The sequence below is a fragment of the Pinus tabuliformis genome, chromosome 1_1 (assembly GCF_031772625.1).
Source record: "Pinus tabuliformis cultivar Carrire ecotype Pingquan chromosome 1_1, CPIR1, whole genome shotgun sequence".
NCBI classification, from domain to species: Eukaryota; Viridiplantae; Streptophyta; class Pinopsida; order Pinales; family Pinaceae; genus Pinus; species Pinus tabuliformis.
Genome location: NC_142297.1, coordinates 182,656,763 through 182,675,551, shown reverse-complemented (window position 1 = coordinate 182,675,551; position 18,789 = coordinate 182,656,763). Strand labels below are relative to the sequence as shown.

At 39.3% G+C, this 18,789-nt stretch overlaps 1 protein-coding gene across 1 annotated transcript in view; it reads right to left on the bottom strand.

The window, feature by feature from the left end:
* Positions 1 to 18,789, bottom strand: part of LOC149212144 (serine hydroxymethyltransferase 1, mitochondrial-like) — a 207,913-nt gene that overhangs the window by 132,719 nt on the left and 56,405 nt on the right. Inside the window, exons 4-5 of the mRNA XM_089391734.1 lie at positions 14,731 to 14,852; positions 14,480 to 14,556 (exon numbers count right to left, since the gene is read on the bottom strand). Of these exons, the coding sequence (XP_089247860.1) occupies positions 14,480 to 14,556; positions 14,731 to 14,852 (199 nt within the window). The remainder of the gene's footprint in view (positions 1 to 14,479; positions 14,557 to 14,730; positions 14,853 to 18,789) is intronic.

Sequence of the window (18,789 nt, the reverse complement as noted above, 5' to 3'; positions counted from 1 at the left end):
TCCCATAATTCTTAACAAACTTGCGATAATACCCTGTCAACCCGAGAAATCCTCGCAGATGCTTTATGGATGTGGGGATTTTCCATTCCTTAATGGCTTTAATTTTGCTAAGGTCTACCTTAACTCCTTCATGAGATACAATATGACCCAGATATTCCACCTCTTGGACTCCAAAGAAACATTTGGATCTTTTTGCATATAATTGTTTCTCCTCCAATAGTTGTAGCACCCTGTCAACATGTTCAACATGATCCTTCCAAGACTTGTTGTAGATTAGTATATCATCAAAAAATACTAACACAAATTTTCTAAGGAATGGTTCGAAAATTGAATTCATCAAACCTTGAAATGTTGAAGGTGCATTGGTAAGGCCAAAAGGCATGACCAAAAATTCATAATGACCCTCGTGAGTTCTAAATGTTGTTTTCGGAATGTCTTCAACCTTCATTCTGATTTGATGATATCCTGAACGAAGATCCAACTTGGTGAAGTAAATTGATCCATGCAATTCATCCAGTAATTCATCAATGACAGGAATGAGAAACTTATCTTTAATAGTGAGCTTGTTGAGCTCCCTATAATCCAGACACATGCGCCATGATCCATCCTTCTTGTGCACCAATACTACTGGAGCAGAGAAAGAACTTTGACTCGGTTGAATTATACCAGCCTCTAGCATTTCTGCAACCATACGTTCAATTTCACTCTTTTGGGCATAGGGATATCTGTACGGCCTGATGTTTGGAGGAACACTTCCTGGAATCAGATGAATAGCATGATCATGATCATGCATAGGTGGGAGACCTTTGGGAGTCTCAAATACCTTGGAATGATTGTCCAGGACTTTTTGGAGATCTGGAGAAATAGATGATTCCGATGTGGAAACATCTAGCGAACATAATTGTGCAATTACACCTCCTTGTTCCTTTTTTAGAAGCTTTGTCATACCATTAGAGCTGATTATCTTTCCTGGTTTCCCTGCAATACCCCTTAATTCAACTTCCTTTCCTTCCGCAGAAAATTTGATGAAAAGTTCTTGAAAATTAAAAGCTATTGTACCCAGGGATTGTAGCCATTGGACTCCTAGTACAACATCAGCACCTCCCATTGGAATGGAAAGCATTGGGCTAGTCAATACATATTCTCCCATGGATAGCTTGATATTATGGTACTTTTCAGATCAATTTATTGTTCCTCCATTTGCAATCATCACTTGACATTCTGGCACTAGATATAGGAAGCAATTCAATTCTTTTGCTACCTTACAATGAATAAAATTATGGGTGCTTCCTGAATCAATCAACACTATTACCTTTTTCTTCTTGATTTGTCCTTCTATCTTGATGGTTTGAGGAGTGGTAATTCCAGCCAATGCATTACAAGATATGGTCGGATTCATTTCTTCTTTATCTAGGCTTTGTTCTTGGAGTATATCCTCCTCTTTTGACCTTTCTTGCTCCTTTTCTTCTTCCTCTTCACAGTCTATGTAGAATAATTTCTTCTCAGCACACTTATGACCTTTAGTGTATTTGCTATCACAACTGTAACAAAACCCTTTTGCCCTTTTTTCTTCCAATTGTTGTGATGTCAACCTTATAGGTTGTGGAAGACTAGGGGCAACAACACTTCCATCTTTATAGTTGTGAGTGGTATGCTTCCTGGTTACCATAATTTTGCTTTCCATTTTTCTTGCTAACCTGAATGCCTTCTCTAATGAATCAAGTTCCCAAAGGCGAACATCATGTTGGATATTATCCTTTAAAGACCCTATGAACGCATCAATCCTATCCTCCTCTGGAATATCTTTTACCCTTATGTTCAATTTTTGGAACTCCTCAATGTGCTCCATTATTGAACCCTTTTGTTCGAGACTTATCAATTGACTAAAAAAAGTGTTGCTTTTTGTATCCTCATAATGTGCTATCAATTCTTCCGTAAAAATTGCCCAAGTGATAAATTGTTTACGAGAGCAAATCCATTGATACCATACAAACTGATTTGGTTCCAAATATAAAGTTGCAATACGTACCTTTTGTGTGTTTTGCACATTATTGAGATCGAAAAATTGCTCCATCTGTAATATCCATGTTGCGGGATCCTTGCCATCAAACTTCCTCATATCGATTTTTGGAATATGGTGGGTCTTCAATCCAACATTAGAGTCTATGGAATCATGATTAACATTTCTTTTGTTGTCATCATGAGTTTCCTTTACTACCCTTTCACCATTAGTGACCATTTCTTGTAGCAACTTATTCATATTTATCTTCAATTCATCCATGTCTGTCTTCAAATCTATCTTCAAATCGTCCATCTTAGCTTCTACGCCTTTCTTTAAACCATCCATCTTAGCTTCTACGCCTTTCTTTAAACCATCCATCTTAGCTTCTACATCTTTCTTTAAACCATTCATCTTAGATTCTGTTCCTTTTTGTGCAAGTGACAATTGTTGGACTTGGTCTCGTAATTTTGATATATCATGTTGCATTTCTTCCTCTTCTTCATGGGTCATGCTAGATCTTTCAGGTTGCCTACTAGGTGTTTGTATTTTCTTTCCTCGAGGCATCAATTACTAATAATAATGCTTTACTATGCCCTTTGAATTCCTTCAAACTAATTTTTCAAACCAACCTTATGCAAAAAATTTAAAAAACTACACACCTTTTTTCACTTTGTAGAAGCCTGATATTGAATCTAATGTATCTCTATAATTTCGGATCATCTAGTTCTGAAATTGCGATCTATGGTAGCCCTCTGTGACCTCTTTCCAAGGCCACCAGTCTGATCCAAATTGGATTCTCCAAGGAAGAGTTATGCGAAATCTCCCACAGAGACCTGATTATAGACTAGTTCAGTAGAGCGAACTTGTACGACGTGCCACGAGTCACTGTTTCAACCTTTAGCTCTGAAAAATATATAGAAGAAACTATAGTCCGTCCTCTTTCTACACCTTCTTACGAAATTTCAATCCAATGCTCAGAGAAAAAGTTATGACGAGTTTCCCCAGGTCACCTGTTTGGAATGTAATTCAGGAGTCCGCAAAAAGCCCAACTTCCTCAGATCATATCTCCGCAAATATAACGCAAAAAGCTTTGAAATTCGGACCCGACATTTAGCGCGATGTCTTCTCAAATGGGTTTTTTTTCAACTTCTGAAATGTCGCAAAAAAAAATTATAGCGAAAATGCCACGATGACCTGTTTGGAGCAGCGAAACCCTAGAATCCAAAGCTTTGATACCAAATGTTATGTAACCAACTCAAGAAAAAGATAGAAAAGATAGATAACGCCTTAGAATTCAGCCTCTTCGAGGGGGCAACCTCCTTTACATTACATAAATAAACAATTCTTTGATGATTCAAATGACAAAACCTCCTTTCTATATATAGGAGTTTAAGGAGTCACAACATAACCCAGCCGACCTAACAATAATAGTATAAAGCCACAAAAATAACAATAGAGGAATTCTATGGGGCACAGTAATAACAAAATGGGGACAATAGGGGCACAACAATATTCATAAGGGGTATAACTACAATAGTAATGGGGTAATCACTAGTATTATAGGGACCCAACAATGGGTAGGATGTCTCAGCAAGAGAAGGATGAACCACTCATCTTGCCTACATGTCGCCAGGGGTATCCCAGGGGAAGGCTGAACCACTCACCCTGGACACGACAAATCACTAGGGGAAGGCTGAACCACTCACCCTATGACTGTGTCTCCACAGGAGAAGGATGAACCACTCATCCTGCCTACATAGCAGACCACTAAGGGAAGGCTGAACCACTCACCCTATGGTTGCTCATCACTCCAAGACATACCCTAAAGGCCCCGGAGCTCCCAGAGCTCAATGTCCATATCATACAGGACCCTTAGGAGAGAGTCTCTCCACGACTCCTAGTCGTTCTCGGAAAGTCAAGAATTCGACCTTTCCCAGGGGGTTCGATAGAATATCGGCGACCTGCACATCAGTCCCAATGCGATGGAACCTTCTTGCTACTTGATGTACCATATCCCAGATAAAGTGGTACCTGATGTCTATATGCTTGGAGCAATCATAGAACACGAGATTTCTGAACAATCGAATCCCCCTCTGGTTGTCACAGAAGATCACGATGGTATCCAACACGTGTCCAAACAGCTCACTGAAGAGCTTCCACAACCAGACAGCTTCACAGGAGGCCATACTCACAGCTATGTATCCGGCCTCATCGATGCTCAAAACAGCCAACTTCTACTTCCTCCTCATCCAGGATATCGAAGCAGAACCCAAAGAGAACCAGCATCCAGAAGTGCTCTTGCGATCCTCCACACTTCCTGCCTACTCAGCATCAGAATAATCATGCAACTTCACATTTCCGACGGCGTATCTTGATCCATGAGAGATTGTGCCCTGAAGATATCTCAAATGATTCTAGGCACCAATCCAGTGAGGCTCAACCATATTAGAGCTCAACTTGCTAACTGTAAAACATATATCCCGACAGGAGTTCACCAAGAACATCAATGCTAGTATGAGTTTATGAAACTTAGAGGCATTTCCCAAATCAGGTCAGATATCACTACCGCATAACTTCTTAAATTTAGGCTTCATCGAGGTAGTCACGGGCTTGCAGTTCACCATTCCAAATCTGGAATCCAACTCCCTCTCACTTTTGCAAATGAGAGGGTTTGCACCTGTCAGAAAGAGGTCATCCTCATAAGGTACCAGTAAGAGAGGTCTAACATCCACAACCTTCAAGCAATGGTTTGGGTTGGCTTCACTCCTAGTGAATCTCAGCTTCATCAAATAGTTGTTTATCCTTTCATACCAAGCCTGGGGTGCTTGCTTCAAGCCATAGAGGGCTTTCTTCCACCTGCTTACATGAGATTCTTGATCATGAATCTCAAACCCCTCGGGTTGTTCCAGAATCCAAACCTGTGGACTTGCTACATGAGGGGAATGGTCCCCTTGTAAGATTTTCCTTCAGTGCATCTTGGACATGTACCTCCATGATCTTCTTGAATTCAAGCTTCCCTTTCACCATCTTACTCACATCGGGTAGGGCCTTATAATGAAGATGGGAAAAACTCCAGTGCCATTGAAGAGATGTGTCACACGACATGGTCCCCAATGGACTTCCGTCAACTTGATACAAATTGCCAACCCTAAACCAATGAGTAAAAGCATCTTTGAAAATTTCATTTTCAAACACGTACCTTTCCATCAATGAATGCCACCTCAAAACCTTTGACTTCCATTGCCGCAATGGACACCAGGTTCTTCTTGAGATCGGGTACATAAAGAACTTCTTGTAAATGAATCGTGTTACCCTCATTCAATTGAGGGATAACATTCCCTACGTCCTTTCCGAGATAGGTGGCATTGACTCCAAGTATAATCCCCACGATTGTTTCCATCTCTACCAAATTAGATAGAGCTTCCTTCTATCCGATTAAGTGCCTTAAAGCACTACAATCAATAAGCCAGATTTCCAAAGACTCTGAAGGAGTAGTGGAGAGGACCAATATAAGATAATACTTCTTTTGCTTATCAGAAACAACATTTGATCCATGAGAGATCATGCCCTAAAGATATCTCAAATGACTTTGGGCACCAATCTAGTGAGGCTCAACCATTAGAGCTCAACCTGCTAACTGTAAAACATATATCCCGACGGAAGTTCACCAAGAACATCAATGCTACTATGAGTTTATGAAACTCAGAGGCATTTCCCAAATCAGGTCCGATATCACTACCACATAACTTCTTAAAGTTAGGCTTCATCGAGGTAGTCACGAGCTTGCAGTTCACCATTCCAAATCTGGAATCCAACTCCCTCTCACTTTTGCAAATGAGAGGGTTTGCACCTGTCAGAAAGAGGTCGTCCTCATAAGGTACCAATATGAGAGGTCTAACATCCACAACCTTCAAGCAATGGTTTAGGTTGGCTTCACTCCTAGTGAATCTCAGCTTCATCAAATAGTTGTTTATCCTTTCATACCAAGCTCGGGGTGCTTGCTTCAAGCCATAAAGGGCTTTCTTCCACCTGCTTACACAAGATTTTTGATCATGAATCTCAAACCCCTCGGGTTGTTCCAAATCTGTGGACTTGCTACATGAGGGGAATGGTCCCCTTGTAAGATTTTCCTTCGGTGCATCTCGGACATGTACCTCCATTATCTTCTTGAATTCAAGCTTCCCTTTCACCATCTTACTCACATCGGGTAGGGCCTTATAATGAAGATGGGCAAAACTCCAGTGCCATTGAAGAGATGTGTCACACGACATGGTCCCCAATGGACTTCCAACAACTTGATACAAATTTCCAACCCTAAACGCATGAGTAAAAGCATCTTTGAAAATTCCATTTTCAAACATGTACCTTTCCATCGATGAATGCCACCTCGAAACCTTTGACTTCCATTGCCGCAATGGACACCAGGTTCTTCTTGAGATCGGGTACATAAAGAACTTCTTGTAAATGAATCATGTTACCCTCATTCAATTGAGAGGTAACATTCTCTACATCCTTTCCGAGATAGGTGGCACTGTCTCCAAGTATAATCCCCATGATTGTTTCCATCGCTACCAGATTAGAGAGAACTTCCTTCTATCTGATGAAGTGCCTTGAAGCACTACAATCAATAAGTCAGATTCCCAAAGAGTCTGGAGGATTAGCGGAGAGGACCAATATAAGATAATACTTCTTTTGCTTATCAGAAACAACATTTGATTCTTCATACCTAGAGTTCCTTGCTTTGTTTGAAGAGTCAGTCATTTCCTTGATGACCTACATTACCTGTCATTCCTCCAATCATTGGAGATGTCCCAGGAATGATTGTTATCATGATCAAGTGATGTGTTCCTACCATTCGGACACTCCTTCGCATAATGGTCGAACTTATTGCAAGCAAGGCATATGCCTTTCCTTCCACCCTTAGATCTAAACTTCCCATTGAAGTGATCTTTAGGTAGGCCATCAGATGTTTCCGCTACGCCACATTGATATTATTCTCTGCTTCGACTTCACCCTTGGTGAAATTGAAGAGGGATGAGGAACTAATTGAGTCTTTTGTCCTTTCCAACTGTCTTCGGTGATTTCTCTTTCACTCTTGCTTAGGCTTTGTCTTCACCTCACCTCTGATACCATGTTAATTTTAGGTATGTTCTATGCTGAGAGCAGTTTACTTCAATTTTTCACATTAACTCAATATCAATCCCAAATTAGCAATCACATTTAGCATGATAGTAAAATGGAGATAGAAAATAAACATAAATCGCAAATGACAAGCATAGACAAGAGGACACAAGATGTGGCGCCACCCAGGGACAAACCCCAATGTGGGGAAACCCTTGATCAATTATTCTTATATGTTCTTCAATAGTTCAGGAGAGAGAAAGATAGTACATATACATCTGAAGTCAACATCTTGATTTATCAAAATAAGAGCAGAGATCTTCTCTAAGAAGATGTCACATGAGGTACCTGATCTGGACTTAGGTGAAGGCATACTGCTTCAACTGATCCTCCAAGGTGATTCCATCACCATGCAATACCTCACGGTGTTGCACCGCATCATCATGTTTCACCCGTCACTGTGTTGCACCCATTCACTAAGCTTCTCTTATCACTGAGCTACACCCAGTCACGGTTGTACCCATCACTATGCACTATGCCACACCATTCCATCACTGTGCACTATGTTGCGCCATCATACTACTGTACCCATCATTGTGCACCATTCCATCACTATGCACTATGCTGCAACATCATACTGTTGTACCCATCATATTGCTCCACGCAACTTACTGCACCATGTTGTTACAATATACCATATTGTTGCATCCATCACATCATGTTGCACCCCTTTACATTATGTTGCAGCATTCATCATCATGTTGTCTTCAAACTAAGATAGCAGCACCAAGGTAGTCCTAGCTATGGTGCTATGGCCTGCAGCCTAGCACATAGCAATGTTGAAGAGAATGTCTTTGAAACTTTACTTTCATCAAACCATGAAAGAGTACAGACACACATATGTATATATCACTGATATACATTGCAAGAAGGCAAATCCATATATTGTCCTCGTCTGAAGTCATTCCTCCGAGAGATCATAGGGATATTGTTCCTTGTCATGCGAATAACAAGAAGACAGATCCATTCCAGGAATGTATGAGTCCAGACTTTACTTCTTGTTGTAGCTAGGTGTCTTCTGAACTGTATATAGGATTGTTGTAGATAACATCCTTAGGACAGTGAATAGCCTTCCTTTTGACAGTGTCTTAAGGTCTCTTATTAGACCTGCTTTTAGGGCACACGGACAGCGTTAGATAGGCTATATATATGTCTCCTCTTTCTGCTAATAAATCTTTTCACAAGGCTGCGGCTAGGGCACATTGACAACAGATTTAGGGTCTCATAGATTAGCATCATAGGGTCTCTTAGACCTGCGTTTAGGACAACTTAGGGTCACTTCTAGACCAACGATATAGATGCCTTCTCTTCTGTGTTAAAGCCATCTTCACCATGACTGTGTTAGAGTCTAGGGCATCTTTATATGACAGCTTATGACAACGTCTTAGGGTCTGGGTTTATGGCATGAACTCTCTTCTAAGACATCATTGAGACTTCCAGCATTATCTGCATTTATTTGGGCAGCATTAGAAGCTAGGTCATCTTTTAGGGCTGCATAAATACTTCTTTCCCATGGCAACATTCAGATCTAGGGCATCTCTTTATTAGGGCAGCGTTGTCTCTTAGGATCTCTCCTCCCACCAAAACCCAAAGACAAGTGGAGAGGAAGAGATCACAAGAAGAGTGTGTGAGCAAATGACTAGCAAGCCACCCCTTTTTATACCAAAACGTTGAGTACACATAGGGGCAATTTGGTTGTTGGTCAAGCTTGACGAATTGTCCCATAACACAAATAAATTCATATCTCCATGAATACATGTCGGAATCGGATGATCTTTAGATCAATCCTACACCTCTCGACGAGAGGAATCCAAGAAGAAAATCAACTACCATGAATAAGTAGACCCACATGGAGTTTGGCCCTAGTTGCCAATTTTAACACTCCCTCTCAACTAGGGAGAACTCCATTTGCTAATCCATTTGCCAGACTGTACTATCTCTGCCATCAGTGCCCTGCACTTCTCTGCTCTGCTCTTCTCTATTATGCTCTGTTGAACTAAGAATAAGAAGAAGTGATCGAAAATGTGTCATACCATCCTGTACTGACCTGAAGTCAATCCCATATAAAAGAGTGTCTCATACCACTCTTACTGATCCGAAATCAGTTCCAAATAAAGAGAGTGTATCATACCACTTTTACTGATCCGAAATCAGTTCCAAATAAAGAGAGTGTATCATACCACTTTTATTGATCCGAAATCATTTCCAAATAAAGAGAGTGTATCATACCACTCTTACTAATCCGAAATTAGTTCCAAAAGAGATAGAGTTATATCACTCTTACTGACACGAAGTCAGTTCCAATTGATCCTAGATCAATATCATCCTAGCAAACAGAGTACGGTAGTAACACGATGCGTCCATCGGTACTCCTGTGATCCCTATCCTCATTTCCAGACTCATTGGCCACATGAGAGGTACTTCCCATGAGTCCCAGACTGCATGGGTAGGATGTCTCAGTAGGAGAAGGATGAACCACTCACCCTGCCTACATGTAGCCAGGGGTATCCCAAGGGAAGGTTGAACCACTCACCCTATACACAACAAATCACTAGGGGAAGGTTGAACCACTCACCCTATGATTGTGTCTCGACAGGAGAAGGATGAACCACTCATCCTACCTACATAGTAGACCACTAGGGGAAGGTTGAACCACTCACCCTATGGTTGCTCATCGCTCCAAGATGAACCCCCAAGTCCCCCAGAGCTCAATGTCCATATCATACAGGACCCTTAGGAGAGAGTCTCTCCATGACTTCTAGTCATTCTTGGAAAGTCAGGAATTTCACCTTTCCCAAGGGCTTCGATAGAATATCGACGACCTGCACATCAGTCCATATCCCAGGTAAAGTGGTACTTGATGTCTATATGCTTGGAGCGATCATAGAACACCAGATTCCTCAACAATCAAATCCCCCTCTGGTTGTCACAGAAGATCATGATGGTATCCAACACGTGTCCAAACAGCTCACTGAAGAGCTTCCACAACCAGACAACTTCACAGTGGCCATACTCATAGCTATGTATCCGGCCTCATCAGTGCTCAAAGCAATCGACTTCTTCTTACTCCTCATCCAGGATATCGAAGTAGAACCCAAAGAGAACCAACACCCATAAGTGTTCTTGCGATCCTCCACACTTCCTACCTAATCAGCATCAGTATAATCATGCAGCTTCACATTTCCGACAGTGTATCTTGATCCATGAGAGATTGTGCCCTGAAGATATCTCAAATGATTCTGGGCACCAACCCAGTGAGACCCAACCATATATGAGCTCAACCTGCTAACTGTAAAACATATATCTGAACAAGAGTTCACCAAGAACATCAATGCTAGTATGAGTTTATGAAACTCAGAGGCATTTCCCAAATCAGGTCTGGCATCACTACCGCATAACTTCTTAAAGTTAGGCTTCATCGAGGTAGTCACGGGCTTGCAGTTCACCATTCCAAATCCGAAATCCAACTCCCTCTCACTTTTGCAAATGAGAGGTTCTCCACCTCTCAGAAAGAGGTCGTCCTCATAAGGTACCAATATGAGAGGTCTAACATCCACAACCTTCAAGCAATGGTTTGGGTCGGCTTCACTCTTAGTGAATCTCAGCTTCATTAGATAGTTGTTTATCCTTTCATACCAAGCCGAGGTGCTTGCTTCAAGCCATAGAGGGCTTTCTTCCACTTGCTTACATGAGATTCTTGATCATGAATCTCAAACCCCTCAGGTTGTTCCAAACTTGTGGACTTGCTACATGAGGGAAATGGTCCCCTTGTCATGTTTTCCTTCGGTACATCTCGAACATGTACCTCCATGCTCTTCTTGAATTCAAGCTTCCCTTTCACCATGTGACTCACATTGAGTAGGGCCTTATAATGAAGATGGGAAAAACTCCGGTGCCATTGAAGAGATGTGTCACACAACATGGTCCCCAATGGACTTCTGGCAACTTGATACAAATTGCCAACCCTGAACCCATGAGTAAAAGCATCTTTGAAAATTCCATCTTCAAACACGTACCTTTCCATCGATGAATGCCACCTCGAATCCTTTGACTTCCATTGCCAAAATGGACACCAGGTTCTTCTTGAGATCAGGTACATAAAGAACTCCTTGTAAATGAATCATGTTACCCTCATTCAATTGAGGGGTAACATTCCCTACACCCTTTCCGGGATAGGTGGCATTGACTCCAAGTATAATCCCCACGATTGTTTCCATCTCTACCAAATTAGAGAGAGCTTCCTTCTATCCAATGAAGAGCCTTGAAGCACTACAATCAATAAGCCAGATTCCCAAAGAGTCTAGAGGAGGAGTAGTGGAGACGGCCAATATAAGATAATACTTGTTTAGCTTATCAGAAAGTACATTTGATTCTTCATACCTGGAGTTCCTTGCTTTCTTTGAAGATTCATCCATTTCCTTGATGACCTGCATTTCCTGCCATTCCCCCGATCATTGAAGATGTCCCATGAATGATTGTTATCATCATCAAGTGATGTCTCCCTACCATTCGGACAGTCCTTCGCATAATGGCCGAACTTATTGCAAGCAAGGCATCTGCGTTGCCTTCCACCCTTAGATGTAGACTTCCCATTGAAGCGATCTTTAGGTAGGCCATCAGATGCTTTCGCTACGCCACTCCGATATTATTCGCTGCTTCGACTTCACCCTTGGTGAATTTGAAGAGGGATGAGGAACCCATTGAATCTTTTGTCCTTTCCAACTGTCTTTGGTGATTGCTCTTTCACTCTTGCTTGGGCTTTGTCTTCACCTCACCTCTGATACCATGTTAATTTTAGGTATGTTCTATGCTGAGAGCAATTTACTTCAATTTTTCACATTAACTCAATATCAATTCCAAATTAGCAATCACATTTAGCATGATAGTAAAACGCAGATAAAACATAAACATAAATCGCAGAAGACAAGCCAAGACAAGAGGACACAAGATGTGGCACCACCCAGGGACAAACCCCAATGTGGGGAAACCCCTCATCAATTCTTCTTATATGTTCTTCAATATTTCAGCAAAGAGAGAGATAGTACATATACATCTAAAGTCAGCATCTTGACTTTTCAAAATAAGAGCAGAGATATTCTCTAAGAAGATGTCACATGAGGTAGCTGATCTGGACTCAAGTGAAGGCATACTGCTTCAACTGATCCGCCAAGGTGACTCCATCACCATGCAATACCTCACGGTGTTGCACCGCATCATCATGTTGCACCCATCACTGTGTTGCACCCATTCACTGAGCTGCTCTTATCACTGAGCTACACCCAATCACGGTTGTACCCATCACTGTGCACTATGCTGCAACATCATATTGTTGTCCCCATCGTGTTGCTCCATGCACCTAACTGCACCTTGCTGCTGCATCCATCACATCATGTTGCACCCCTTTACATTATGTTGCAGCATTCATCAGCACTGGGAGGTATTCCCGCATGCCAATAGGCCCTCTATGTTGGCTTAGAAGATTTATGAAAATAAAATTAAATTCAATTTTTTATTGGGCTCAATGTAAGCTCAAAAAGGACAAGTCAGCCCAGCTCATGAAGGGATGTGTCCCTTGGGGTGAAGCACCCATTCGACTTGTATATATATACAATGTGACATATTCATTTTGATGATTCACTCATCATCATCTCTCTTCTATAACTGCCACACGTGGGAGCAGATAGAGGACGGATTTGACTAAAGTTTGGACACAGATTTTTGGCACAGATTTCTAGACAATTTGGAATTGTAAACCTTGCTGAAGAATAATTTATTTAGAAGAAAAATTGCTAGGTTTTCTCCCAAGTTTGGGTTTCCCAGGGAAAATCTGTTGTCTCAAATTTTGCATGGTTGTCTCTTTATGATCTTACTGTTTTCACAGCATTACTGATGATATTTTTTGTGTATAATTGCTCAATGTTATCAATGACATAAAGATAAATTGTTAAACATCATTAGGTAGTAATTGTCACATCAGAAGATTGGTTGCTACTGTGCTTATTGGTAGAAAATTCAACTAGTGTATGTTGGACAACGAACTTGTCCCTTAATGCCATAAAGTGTTCTACATAAAAGGCCATCTTTGGGTGCAAATTTCCTAGTGGATGTCCAAGTGATTTGAGTTATTGCCTATAGATGTCATCCGATCATATTCAACTCCTACCTAGTAGGTAGGAGGAAGCCAGGTGCATCAAGAATGCAAATATAAAAGGGTCTTGATGTTCAATTTGGTGCCATGCACGAAATGATTTCATAAATTCATTGTTTTACATACAAAAAATCCATGATTCATATAGAGTATTTAAATAGTGTGATTTAGAGCCAGGCAGAAAAACTCTGAAATCTTCTTTTATATTATTATTTAGGAGAAACCACAGCTACAGCCTATATCTGTATGTGATTCATAGCTCAAAAAACATCATGCAGGAGACAAGAAGCAAAATACAACAACTGTGAAAAACAACATTCTCGAAAATGAGTGATTAACAAACCATGGCTTTTGGATAAAATCAAGTGACATGACAGAAGGATTTTGAGAAGACAAAAACATTTTAATAAGAATCAATCAATCAAAGCAAGATCCATCCATTCATCCATGATTTTTAACCATGGGAAATGGTCACTTCCAGGCTTGTAGCTATACAAGTTATACCATCAAATACTGATCTAAAATGACCTGTCAGAGATTGGTGGTACATCTATATCTCTTGAAATACACTAGTCCATAATTTTGATGATCAGATTAAGCTTATAGAATCAGAAAACAGATAGGCATCTGGCAAAATATTAACTCAAAAAGCTTAAACACAAGCAATATGACGAAAAGGGCAATTGAGATTCTAATATTTGTTTTGAATGTCATAGTGCAAAACTTCATCACCTATCTTCTTTAGTGCAGAGCCCTATGTCAAGTAAGTTGAATTAGAATCCTTGGAAGACTATAAAATTAATCCAGTAATAGCAGAAATAAAACTGCACATGTCTCAAAATCAAGGAACGTAGAAGAACAAAATGTGCAATCACAATTGAAGATTCAAAACATAGATAATAAATTTATGTTTTCTATAGTGTTGTATATAAGTGTTATCTGTAGGTTATTCTTGGCATATTTATTACAATTTAAGAAATAAGTTGAATATTTTAGTAAACTTTCCAGTTATGTTGTAACATTTGGAAAGGGAGAACTCTAGAATAAATATTTTGGCCTTTGCTATAATTTTTCAATGTTAGTGGAGTGTAACTGGTGCAAATGCAGGAGGGAATACAACACAGATAAATCAGGATTCAATTACAAACCTCCCCATTTCTTTGGATCCAGACGAAATGCTTCCAAGGCTCTTTTCTGACATAAGGACTCTGCCATATCAATAAACCTGGTTGATTGCAACCCAGAAGTGGGGTTAACAGGAGTGGAAGAAAGTATATCTAAAAAAGACACAAAAATTCAGAAGAGCAAAAGACAATTTGCATCTTAAGTTAAACTGCCTCCATACATATGAGACAAAATTTAAGCAAAGGTAGGATGATTAAAACAGCTTAGGCCTTACTCATTTCCTCCATAGTATCTTGCACCAGGATAGCCTTCACTGTACTTATTGGTCATGACTGACCCTACAGCTTGCATAACTGATAATGAGGTGAAGTTTTCCGAAGGAATAAGTTCAAGTCCCTGTACACCAAGATAAGCAGTGTTGAGTTTCATACATGGCTCATGCTGGGAAGAAACAACCTACTCCACATATGTCAAAAGGCAGACAACGAGCTAACCTCATTCTCAAGACAAATTTGCACTGAGGTTTCCAAAGTACAAACAAAGCAGAAATTCTATTCTTGTAGTGTCGAGGAAGAGGTTGTATATGATTGTAGATATATTTACGTGAATATAAGAAGTAATTTTGCACACAAACAAAAGGAAACTAGCTACTCCTGTACATTATCTATGTCATTTGCACAATACAGTTTGGAAGTTATGAAGGTTTAACCAGACAATAAATATTTTGCAAACGAGGGAAAGGGTTTGTTCCAAGCTCAATAAAGAAGTCTACCACAATGAAATTAAAAAATTTGTGTGATAAATTTAACTTATAGTGATTTGAAGACTTTGCAGTATAGGTGAGCTATCTAACTACAAAAATATCTCAAAATGAGGTGTACTTTAATCCAATTTACATTTATTGTTATCAGCAATTTATCACCGGGGATCCAAAATTTAAATTACGGAAATATCAGGGAAAATATCAGAAATTGCCCCGGATCTTTAAAAAAAAAAAAAAAAAAATCGCAATGTTTTAACTTTTAAAACAACATCAACATCAAATAAACACATTGATACATAAATATGAAAATAAAATCAATATATGAGATGTATGAGATGTCAAATGATATATCAGACATCGATATTGAAACATATTATTTGTCCTGAGTCATAAGATCTAATAGATTGTTACTAAATCATATCAAAACAAAAATAAATGTATCTCATGGGATTAATCATAGCAATGAAAACAACAGATTTCCCCTTGTTTGCTTGATGGAAAATGGTCACAACATCCTCAACTGGACCAAAAGATTGGTCAACCAAAAATACATATGTCATAAAGTATTCAGATTTTGAAAAGAACATATAATTCATGTGCATTCATATGAATCCAAATTATTATACACAAATATGCAAAATTCTCATGTATATAGCAAGGTGCATATAACCAAAATATCGAGTGCAAGCCATCTCCGAATCGAAAAAAAATCAATAGAGGCTCTAAATGGTGTTTGAAATCCAAAGAAAATCACACTACAACGAATAACTACATATCATCAAAATCATTTCCCATATAGGGATCCTCCTTATCAAGATCACACCCTAACCATTAAAATAAGATAGAAAGAGCTTAACATCCTAATCAATGATTTTGCTTTAGTGAAGTGTACATTTTTACTACGGTCATGAATTTAGTGAAGTGTACATTTTTACTACTGTCATGAAGGAGGAGCTCAACAGTCAATGCCACCAACATCAAGGTACATAGAGGGCTTGGTGATCTTAATTAAATGTATGTTCCATACCCTTGTACATCACACAACGAAGTAGAAACATTGCAATCCTGACAATCCTGAAATCCTAAAAATTGTTAAGTCTGTTGGATTTTGAGTGGGAGCTAGTTTTCTACTTTCTCCACATGAAATCCAATGAGGTCAGAACCACTCTCAAGTATCCTGAGTCAATTAATGGTAATGTTAAAAATTGAAGTAAAATGATGAAAATGAAATATTTTAAGAATTTAATATTACCATTAACTACTAGGTCATGTATCTCATAAGATGAATCATGGGAAATGAAAACAATAGATTTATCCTTGTTTGCTTGATAGAAATAGTCAGAGTATCCTCACAGCTCAATCCCCTCACTTTTAAAAATTAGGGTCAAAAGAAAAAAAATTAATAAGTTGAAATTGATAGAGCAAGGCAATAATTTTGAAATTATAGTGATAATTACCTAAATTATCATGATAATTTCAAAAGGGCAAATTATTGCAATAATTACTACTGATATTATTGTTGAGGTTGGTTTTGGCGATATTATCACAATAATTCCGATAATATCGTGATAAGTGCAACAATGCTTTAATCAGTATCCAACTCAAGTAACCAAGTTCATAGATCTATGGAGGAATAGATGTCCATGTAATCAAAATGGCTGCAAATAGGTACAATATCTAGTGGTACGAAAGAGTTGTTAATTAGCATAGTAAAATAAGGTGTACTAGTAGGTGTTAATGTCCCCTGACTAGAATAGGGTTTATAGTCCAAACATTGTTCACAAAATTGCATACACATATACAAGTAACAATGAATGAATTTGTAAGAAATATTGTCTTAAAAGTAAATCTCTTTGTAATGCACATTTTGAGTTTATATTTGTCTATGGATGAACAACCATTAAAGCTGTTACCCCAAAAGATGAAATGATGAAAAGAGTATGCGTCCAATGATCGAACTCATCACCTTCGAGACATAGTGGTTTCCAGGCCACATTTCAAGACCACATTAAGGCCAAAAACTAAATTAGTGCACTGACAAAACACTAGAAAAAAACAAGTCCTTCTTGGTCAAACTTAATTTTGATGCTAAATCAAGGGGAATCCTGGGTTATGCAAGATATGGAGGCGTCATAAGAGATGTGCAAGGAAGCCTATTAAGGGCATATGCAAGTTGTATGGGCATAAAGACTAATAATGGAGTAAAGATGGAGGGCCTTCTAAGTTGTGAGGGGGTCTAAGCCTTGCAAGAGAAGTGGCCATGAAATTTGGAGATTGAAAATGTGTCCAAGGATCATCAACATCCTAGGTGATCAAATGGACAGGGCCGAGATAGACTTGCATATAAACACCTTGACCAATCATGCCAAGGCTCTCGTAAAACAAATTTAGCGAGTCACCTCCTTCCATGCACTACGCCTACACAACAAGTTAGTTGTCTTGATTGCAAACATGGCAGTAGACACCAAGAAGGACATCAGGGTTTTCAATCTTCCCAAGCCCTATGGGCCCACACTGTTAGTATTACAAAATCATGTCAATTGGGATACGATCTAGTGCTAGATAAGTGAGGATTTTACCACCACTAGCCCATGTTTAATTGCTTGTCCATTTCATATGGATCTTCCTAAAGATCCTAGAGTGGCGTGTACCAAGAGATTAACCCTACTCTAGAAAAAGAATAGGGAGCTTCGATTGACAAAGAAAAGAACCCCTAACCCTTTAATTAATGGCATGCCTTCCTTTAATTAATTTCTCCATGTTCTATTTAAGGAACGTCCTAGTACCTTACACTAAAGATTTTGCGTCTCAAAATGAATCATTATATAGTTTGTTATCTATTTTGGTACTTTCTAGGTGGTAAAAATAGAGCTATTGAATTGTAAGGCCCATTTCAGGGTTAGCTACTACTTTGGTGATTTAGGGTTCAAAAAATTCAAGAGCCCATTTGAGGCCTTAAACGTGCATTTTGGGCGTCAAAACTCTGCGAACAAAGTACTAGCATTTTACCATTGTTCTCCATGTCAAGATCTCTCCAAAGGTGTTAAAAACACCTCCATTAGAGTTGGTATGTGGAAGTTATGCCTCTTGCAAGTTGACCTATCTTGTTGACCACCATTATTCCAAGTGGAAGCTCTCAATATTTACACATATGAAGCTATGCACATGTGGAATTTAACAAAGATAGTTCCTAAGTCTACATACAAGTTAATCTGTTGTTGAAGTTAGATGCATTAGGATTTGGGATATTCTTCGGGGATAGAGGTGGCCTGACACACTTTTGAGTAATATTATTATTGCTACTACTTGCTTGAGGGTGATTTGGCTTACGATTCTTCCTAGAGTAATGCAACCCCTTGAACTTGCCTCTTTCTTCAACAACATTAATTGGCTTGTCATAAGATTCATTAGGTTCTTCACTAGTCTCTCCATGTTGTTGTTGAGAAAGGGAGAATGATTCCTTAAGCACAACAGTGAAAGGAGCATGATCATTGATCATATTTAGGTGCTCCAGGTTATCCCTTTCTTCCACTTGGAAATCAAGGAACTCCTCTTCTTCCACTTGGTTAT